The sequence below is a fragment of the Mustela putorius genome, unplaced genomic scaffold (assembly GCF_011764305.1).
Source record: "Mustela putorius furo isolate JIRA1106 unplaced genomic scaffold, ASM1176430v1.1 tig00003898_pilon_pilon_pilon, whole genome shotgun sequence".
Lineage (NCBI taxonomy): Eukaryota > Metazoa > Chordata > Mammalia > Carnivora > Mustelidae > Mustela > Mustela putorius.
Genome location: NW_025422047.1, coordinates 17,542,615 through 17,551,788, shown reverse-complemented (window position 1 = coordinate 17,551,788; position 9,174 = coordinate 17,542,615). Strand labels below are relative to the sequence as shown.

Sequence of the window (9,174 nt, the reverse complement as noted above, 5' to 3'; positions counted from 1 at the left end):
GGAAAAAAAAACCAAAACAAAACAGATTTAAGAAGCAGTGGAAAACATTAGTGAATAGATGATGAAAATGATCTCTAACTTCTGTATAGCCCTTTCCAGTATAGTGTTTTCATCCCATTATCTGATTATTTTCTCACCACAAATCTGTGAGGTAGTTAGTGAAGATATTATTCCCATTATAATATAGCTGAAGAATCTTAGGCTTGAGAGACTAAGTGGCTTGCCACAAGGTCACCCAGCTAAGAAAGTGTGGAGCCAAGTGTCCAGGTGTCTTGACTCCAAATCCAGTGCTCTTCCCCCTATGTAGACTATAATTGTCAGGCAATTGAATGAATTGCCCATGATCATATACCTGCTAAGTGTTGGTGATGGGATTGGGAGTCAGCCTCTGAGTCTGTTAGTATGGTGCCCTTCCACCATACCAACTAACAGAGCCGGTGTGCTCAAAATGACTACCATGGAAGATGTCAGAGGAAAATCCAGTCTCCTTCATCCTCTCCCAAGTCAATGATGCATCACAAAACTGGGATGACTTCTGCTAAGTGTATGGCCTTCCTAGAACAGTACCCAGAGCCAGGTAACAACTTTAAACTTTGAAGCACTTTCTCCACCCATCTCCTGGATGTTTAATCATTACTGTTATGGGCAGATAGGAAGGCGGTGAGCTGAGCAGAACTTACTTCTCCCCTTAAGCAAATGGAGACCTTCAATTTCCATCTTCCTCCCCACCTCACCCAGCCCCTCCACTTAATAACTTCTGAACCACAAAACAAAATTTGATCTAATCTAGAGTTGGGGGCAAGAAAACGATAAATCCATCTTGAGGTTCTGGGTACTCTTCTTTCTCAAGCTTGTTCTTGGAGGACCCAACCCTGTGACTTTCATCCAGAGGGCTCAGCCTGGTGCTGCCAAGCATTCTCACACCTTGTGTCCCAATCCTTGCATATGTCCCAATCCTTGAGCTCTGAGGGGGGTCTGGTAAATGGCAGGGATATTTGAAGTGAGGAGCAGTAAGGGGAACCTGGTACTGGAAGGCAGAGCTAAAACATTTCTTTTTTGTTCTCTGCTCATTAAAATGAAAACCGCTATTATTGCATCATTAGTGGAAGAGAGGAAGGAAGCTTCAGGATCACGATTTAAAATCTGACACTAGAAACATTTCCAACTCAGTAGAGGGAACATACCACAGAACGTAGTATTTGTAACTTACTGCCCCCTGCCCACTTCCACCGATGCTATCAAAACTTGAACTAAAAAGATGGTATCCACTTTGCAAAAAAGGCACTCTACCCCCAAGACCCAGAAATACATCTCAAATTGTATTAATCCAGAATTCTTACACTTTCTCAGTCTGCTTTACACTGCCTGGGAGAGGGCTAAGTACATCATTATCTCTGAAAAAAGGAAGTATCTACAAACTCTTATGTAAATTTAAATGCCTCTCCCACATTGAAAGCATGCTGAAGCTTCACACTGGTTTCAAGTTTGAGTGTCTGAAATGTTCTCATGGTAGTTTTTCAGAGCACACTGGTTTCCCTCATGCTGGTGCCCTGCCAGGGGCCACCTTTCTGTCTGGAAGAGAAGCAGTTGTTTTTTTGGTCTGCTGTACCAAGCTTCCCTTAGGGAAATTGTTCTGAGGAGTATAGGCATTGGGATGTTTTCTGAGTTTTTAAATGGAGATGGGCTTTTATCGTAAGATGAACTGGTGTTCTAAGATGGGTGAGCTGCGCGTGCCCCTCCAGGCTAGCGATTCTCTAACTTAGGCTCGCAGCAGCTCCAAGAGGTTAAGGGAAGAGGGACTGGGAGATAGCATCTCCCATCAATGTGGCGTCCAGCTTTAGCCAAATACCACTTACAGTATTTGGTGATCTTTATGTACAAAATATTTATATACAACCTACCCTACCACGATGAAAGGAAGGGGCGTAATAATCACGTTGATGAAAATGAACGTGTTTGTACTTACACACTTTAGGCATATGAAGAGTTTGGTGCTGGAACAATAAAATGATTTCCAGGCTTCTAATAATTATTCCCTAAGAGTTATCTTCTATACATGCTGTGAAATTTGGTGCTTGGTGACCTAAGCTGCCAACTCCAGGCGGTGATCTGCATTGAACCTGGGCCTGCAGCAGTGCTAAAAAGGACAAGGGCAATGGAGCTGGGGAGAGCACATCTCCCTTCAATCAGTGGTCCAGATGTAGCCACATACCTCATTAGATAATTAGGTATTTGGCCACACACACACACACACACACACACACTCATGCACACACACACACATTTATTTACATTATGCCCTTCCAAGAGGAAAGGAAAGGATGTAATTGTGTTAATGAGGATAAAATAGCTTCCATTACATGCTTCGGGCAGATGGGGAGTTGTAGTGTTGGACTAATTATACGATCTCTAGACTTCCAAAATTCTCTCCTAAAGAGTTGTCCTCCACATATGCTCGGATGGGTGCCAGTGATAGGAGCCCGCATATCCTAATGAATGATCTGACACTAGCATGGGCCTGTATAAGCCCCAAAGGGGAAGAGAGGTGGTCTGGGGAGAGACTGTCTCCCTTCAATCAGTTGTCCAGATGTTGCCAAATACCTCAAAACACAGTATTTGGCAAAAATGCATACATATAAAAATATTTTATATACCTTATGCACCACTATGATGGATGGTAATGGGGTAATCATGTGTAGGATTATGAAAAAGCTTCTACTTACACACTTTGGGCAAATGGGAGAAATGAAGTCCTGGGCTAATTCAATGATTTACAGGGTCCCCAAAATGTAAGTTTATCTTCCAATATTTAATATGTGAATACTTACGGAAATGTCACCTTTCAAGCTACTTTAAAAACACAATCAATGAAAAGATAAACTGATTAGTAATAAATATTTGATTTTATAAACTCTATTACCTGTGACCCAATTATTTCACTAGCTAAAAACAGGGCTAAGTTTTGCTAATAGCCCACTATTTTGCTTTAATACTATCAACAACCACAGCATGGTCACCATCAAATTATGACTTTTTTTTCTTGCTTTCTGCCAGAGTTTGTCAGGAACTGCTTTAGCCCCAGTCCTGAGGGCTGCAGGGAACACTCTGTAGGACACAGGGCTTTGTAGAGGTGAAGGCAAGAAAGAGAATGAAAGAGAAAAGAAAGGAAAAAGTCTTCCTTGAAGGGCATGTCAGGGACTTGGCACTTAATGTATCTGCAACAAATCTAAAGGGACAGGAGAAAGACACTTAAGAGAAAGGTACTTCCCTATAGCAACATGGTAACCGAAACGTGTACACAAAAAAGGAACTGTGTATATTCTACCCTGTGGTGTGCTGATGAATGTTTATCAACCAGCAACCTAGGGGGGCAAACATTTGATTTGTAACATTTGCTAATTTTCATAGTAAAAGTACTCCCATCATGGCCAAGTTCGAACAACCAACAAGAAGCCCTAAACTTCTGAGTTGGGAAGAGATTCACAACAGCACATCATTAGACAATATTTCTGTCACACAGACACAATATAGATCTGAAGAATCTCAAGAGTAAAGAAAACTAAAAGATAGTTTTGAGTATTACTTTTGTTTTAAAAATAAACAAACTAATTTCAAGTGCATGCTATTTAGTTTTTAATAATGGCTGTATTTAATGAGTTTGCAAAAATTCTTGAAAATCTAATACTTGAGGGGTGCCTGGGTGGCTCATTGTTAGGCGTCTGCCTTTGGCTCGGGTCGTGGTCCTAGGGTCTTGGGGTTGAGCCCTGCCTGGGGCTCCCTGCTCCCTGGCTGGAGGCCTGCTTCTCCCTCTCCCACTCCCCCTATGTGTGTTCCCTCTCTCACTGTGTCTCTGTCAAACAGGTGAATAAAATCTTTAAAAAAAGAAAGAAAGAAAATTTAATACTTGGTAAGCCTGTATGAGTTGGCTCCAATATACCACACCTATATGAGTAATAGGGAAGGAAAAATCAAATTGAAAACCACCAAAAGGTATTTACTATGTCTTTTAAAGAGAGAGATACAGTCAAAAGCTAATTAAAGGATTTGAGGACTCAAAATCTACCAACATCTGCTGATATCTCTGCTCAATATCTCTGCTCATTATTCCCTCAAAAAAATGTAAAATATTGTCAAGAAAATGAGATGTCTCAAAGGATTTTAGAGATGTGAGTTCTTACAAATCAGGTAAAACAGCCAATGTCATGAAGGCTCTCCCTCCTAGCCAGATTCCCTACGTTTTACAAGCTAACTGGAATAATACACTCATTGTTTTCTCATTAGCTTGTCTTACTACTATCGAGCAACTCAGGAATGCTCAGTCACCGAACACATTTGGACTTGGGCCCATCTTCTTCTGAGTCAGCACTCTCTTTAGCTCCAGGTAGAGGGAGGTCGCCTTTACAAGGCTCAAGATTTCAGACAAAAGGGAAAAGAGAAAGAGTTGGAAGGAAGCCCGGGAGAAGAGAGCAGAAGGGAAAGAGGGCGAGGTGCCCGAGGCAGGGTCCGAGTGCCACCAACGACAGCCTCAAGGCACCGTCTGCCATCAGAGGCCTGGGAGCTTGAGCCAAAGGCTGAAGTCCCGAGTTTCCTTAGTTGAGCATCATACTGTTGCAATGCTAGATGAGAAGCTACTGCACACAACCACACAATCATCTCAGCTGTACATTCACAGTCTTCGTCCTTGAGATGTGGAGAAGAGATCATTCCCATTTTAACCCCTGATGTCTGCAAACGTCTGGATAGAGCATGCCGTACGGATAAATGTCTGTATACATACATAACGGGAACACTCACATTTCATTCTGTGATCTCGTCACACTAAAGGTAAAGCAATAAATGCTTTTAAATTAGCCAAAATGACTCAGTCATATGTATCAGACGATTCTGACTAAGGTGCAATTATTTTTGTTTTATTGAGGAATGTACTGTTTTAAAAGCCGCCCTGTTTCTAAAATTTAAAAATTTCCCATCACGTCTGGAAAAGTTTAAAACAGCTTTGTAAAAAGTTATCTATTAGAGTAATGTTAAAGATCGAATTTGTGTTGAATCATCAATAAAAGTAGGTGTGCTGATTAATTTTGCTGCCTGTAAGTCTGCCTTAAAGACCGTTCATGGGTTACTATTTCAGACTTATTTGCTGATGTTGTATTAAAAGTATCATAATGCTGCCTTGCTTTCAGGAAGATGATTCCACTGATCTTCAAATAGTGGGGCATGTGCATTTAGTGATTTTTCTGGAACTAGGGGAGAACTTGTGCCAAGCTGGTCACATTTTCTCATCCAGTGAAAGATTGGCAATACTAACTTCTTATGTGTTCAGAAGAGTACTTCTGATGTATTTAGCCTAACTCAAAGCTATGCATGTAAACAGAGATAGGCCTCTATCGCAATCACAGTTACAAATACACATATATACTAAACTCCTTTCAGTGATTAAAAAAAAAAAATTCACATAAGAAAGCCAGACAACCCAATATGAAAGTGGTGAAGTAATTTTCAATTGCTGTTACCCACTAGGGTCTGCTGAGGTCCACTGGTGCGAGTGGCCAGATGTGCCCGTGAGCAAATGAGACAACTGTATATATTAAAAAATCCAAGATAAATAAGTAGTGCTAAAAAAGAACAGCAATTACATGATTAGCTGGGTGGTTAACGGAAATGCACAACCTTGGGTAAAATGGTCCTGACGGGGAAGGAGATGAGTTTTTGCTTGCTTCTTTTTCAATGGCCACCATGGTACAACTCTGCCTTCTCTTGTAGAAGTTTACCTTCGGTCTCCTTCAACTCGCTTTTTACGAACTAGGTGAGAAATAAAGACAGGAAAAAGAAAAGGTAAATTGAAGGACTGGTCCTTAAATTCCAGACCAACAACATTAATCACACTAACAGCAATCCCACCTGTTTAAGGATATGGTTTTCTTAAATTTCAATACTCAATTACCCACTACATGATATAAATGGAAATTACTCCATTACCTAGTGTCTTGTGGAATTCACATTTTAAATAAAGTCATGTCTGATATTTGGGAACTTGAGTGTTAGAAATTTCTACGGAGTAGCATGTCCAGAATAGACCCATGAAACAGTGAATTGCTGAGTATTTCCATGGTCACTCATCCACAGCACAGCTCAGCCTCTGTGTGATCTGACCTCCAGCTGCCTTTAACTCCCCAGGACGACACATTTATAATCTATGAATGCTGCTTACGGCCTGACAACCAGGAGGAGCTGCAAACAATGTTCCAAGTTTCTAAACCCATTTTATATAAAACCCCCCAAGCTTCCAAGGAAGGGATGATTTAGATGGCAGGCAAACTCAGAAATCAGGGTTCCCCAATGGCCCATTCCCAGGTTCTGCAACCCATGTCTCCCTTTCACCTCTCCACCTGCAGGCCTATCTGGTGGGTCAGAAGAGGGTTACTGTAACCTTCCTCGATTTCGCAGAAAAGGTGCCCTGGCTGCGGTCCTGCTCTAACTCTCCACTTTAAATAGCCCAGCCCGAAGGAAAATGAGACAAAAGCTATTGCCCATCACCGCCACTCCTGGGCTCATGATCGTTTTTCCATTTACTTCCAGCCTCTTCTTTTGCCTGTTTCTTTTTGGTCCCCATGTTGTTCAGCTGTGGACTCCCTACCATTCTCCTAGTTGTCTTCTGACTGCTGTCTCTATCCTTCCCCAAAGCCCTGTTTGCGGGGCTGCCCCCTTCGCCTCATCCTCCACATCCCCACGGGAAGAACTGCCATATGCCTGGCCAGCCTCTAGAGGCCACACAACCTACCTCGCCTGGGGCTCAGCATCTTGGGTGAGGATGTCTGGGCAGGGAGATGTGCATTTATCTTTACCTGCCCCTTCTGGTTCCAGCTCCTGGTTTCTGTCTGGTCTACAACCCAAATCCTCCCTGTGGCCAGAACACTTCTTGGTAGAACACTGTGCCCAGTTCTCTCGTTCAAGGTCTAACATCTGTCCCTGAACCTCAAACTGTGGACAGAGTTCTGCTATTGGCTGGCTGCTTGCCAAGTGACTGTCTACTCCTGAATGTCCTTTTGCCATGCTGCTTCAGGTGACTGAGCTGTGCCCAGAACAAGCCTTCCCAGTCTGTCCCAGTCTTCTGTGCTGCGGTTGACCAGGATATGCCCCCTTCTCATCCTAACAGAAGAAATGTCAAGGATCCTCAGCAAAGAGTAAGGAGCAGGAAAAATTAATGAGGGGCTACCTGAAAAAGCTACTTCTAAGTTTAACCTTTATAACATAGCTCCACTAGTTTATTTCACGTGGACATCACCAAAGTATCAGACATAACTGTATTTAAACCCAAGTGCAAGAGCAGAGTCAGGGGTCAAACATAATTGAACTGGGAATCTCCATGTCACTGTATCCATCGTCTGGTGCAGATAACAACATAGGGTAAATAGGTGTAAGAAAGGAGAACCAAATACATAAAGAAAACCAACCAACAATCAAAGGCTGTCTGGAAAAAAAAAGAACAAACAGTTCTTCTTGAGAGAATGTTACAATAAAACGGAAACACTGTGAAATTGATGAGAATTCCTACGGTAACGTAACAATGTGCCTTTGATCCAGGGCTGACACGAAAGGCCAGTGGAATGAGATCTGTGAGATACCGTATCTGCAGTGGAGAAATCAACCGTCATCCTGCTCTTCTAATTGCTAACAGCACACATTAGGGCTGCATTACCTAAGTCATTATTCTTTGTGATGGCGGCTGCCACCCTCGTTCGAGGCCCTTGCTTGGTAAACTGATATCCAAACTTGAGGATCCTTGAATTCTCCTCAAGCATCTGGGCAATTTCCATCTCCACAGCCGTTCCCAACTGCTGCCTCTGGTCACAGGTGTGGAACAGACACAGGACGATCAGGAAGAAAGAGGAAACAGTTACTTGCATGGGAGAGATGCGTAGCTACTTGCTGGACAAAAAGGGAAAGGGTCAAAAGTCTCACATGGAAAGGAATAAAGTCACTGGAGATATTTTCTCCCATACAGTCACTTGAGACCTGCTCCTTGTCTGGAAGCAAAATCCAACAGACAGCCAAATCTGCTGGAATGCTGAACTGAAAAGACTAAGCAAATTATTTATGAAGGAAAAAAATGATTCCACATGTAAAATTAAAGCAAAACTAAATATTCTGTGTTTCCAATTTACCCCAGTTTCTACAGTTTATAAACAAAGGTTTTTTTTTTTGTTGTTTGTTTTTTTTTTAAACAAAGGGTGTTTTTAAGTAGTTGAAACTGTCTTACAGCAATCAATCCAATTACTAAAATTTCTATTCTGGAATCCATTTCCAAAAATAATTAAAGGTCATCAACCAGCTGGCCATTCTTTCTCACCAGCGTCTCAGTGGGAGTTCCCAAAGAAACTTCATTGTGGTTTGAACCATAGCCACTGGAATTAACAAACACTGAAGGGGTTATTGGGCTGTAGATAAATCCCCAAGTTTTTTAAGTTGGTGAAAAGAGGCTTCTTGGTTGGTTTGGGGTTTTTTTTTTTTTTTTGGAAGTTGAGATATAGAAGAAAAAAAATAATTAGAATTAAAAAGAAAACCCAGGGGCATACAAATAAAGGAATTTAAAATCAAAATTTAACAAAAATTAAAATTCAAAAAAATTTCCATAACATATTTATTAAAAATTTTTAAATTAAAAAATATAGGCTTACTTAGAAAAAGCATACAAGAAGTGTATAAAATACAAAAGCTCCCTTCCCCCAGTATTTCCACCCCCCATAGAGAAAGCCAGTTTGGCATGTAGTATGTAGTTTTTAAAGACATTTTCTATGCATTCATATATCTGCCTAATATGTACATGTATGCTTTTTCATATAAATGGATTATACGAGCATTGTGTTCTGAAACATATTTTTATTTTCCCATTTCTACTTGCCATTTCTACTATTCCAAACAATGCTGCAGTGAATTTCCCTTGCACATGTAGTATATCCTAGGACATTTCTGCAAGTGTGCCTGTAAGGCAAATTAGGGCTGGGCCCAAGAGTAAACATGTTTCAAATTTTGATACTCACTTACCCTCAAAAGTATGACAGTTTTTTACTCCTACTTACAGTGTTTCAGATTTACTATTTTCCCTATGCTGGCCAACACGGGATATTATCAATCTTTTCCCCCTCTGTCAATCTAACAGGTGAAGATTTATATTTC

The 9,174-nt window shown here is 41.3% G+C and overlaps 1 protein-coding gene across 2 annotated transcripts in view; it reads right to left on the bottom strand.

Moving 5' to 3' along the window:
* Positions 1–3,802: 3,802 nt before the first annotated feature.
* Positions 3,803–9,174, bottom strand: part of TMOD2 (tropomodulin 2) — a 70,500-nt gene continuing 65,128 nt past the window's right edge. For both annotated transcript variants that reach the window (XM_004755423.3, XM_045067674.1), the window contains 2 exons: positions 7,697–7,841; positions 3,803–5,799 (listed from right to left, as the gene is read on the bottom strand). In XM_004755423.3, the coding sequence (XP_004755480.1) occupies positions 5,765–5,799; positions 7,697–7,841 (180 nt within the window). In that variant the 3' untranslated portion in view covers positions 3,803–5,764. The remainder of the gene's footprint in view (positions 5,800–7,696; positions 7,842–9,174) is intronic.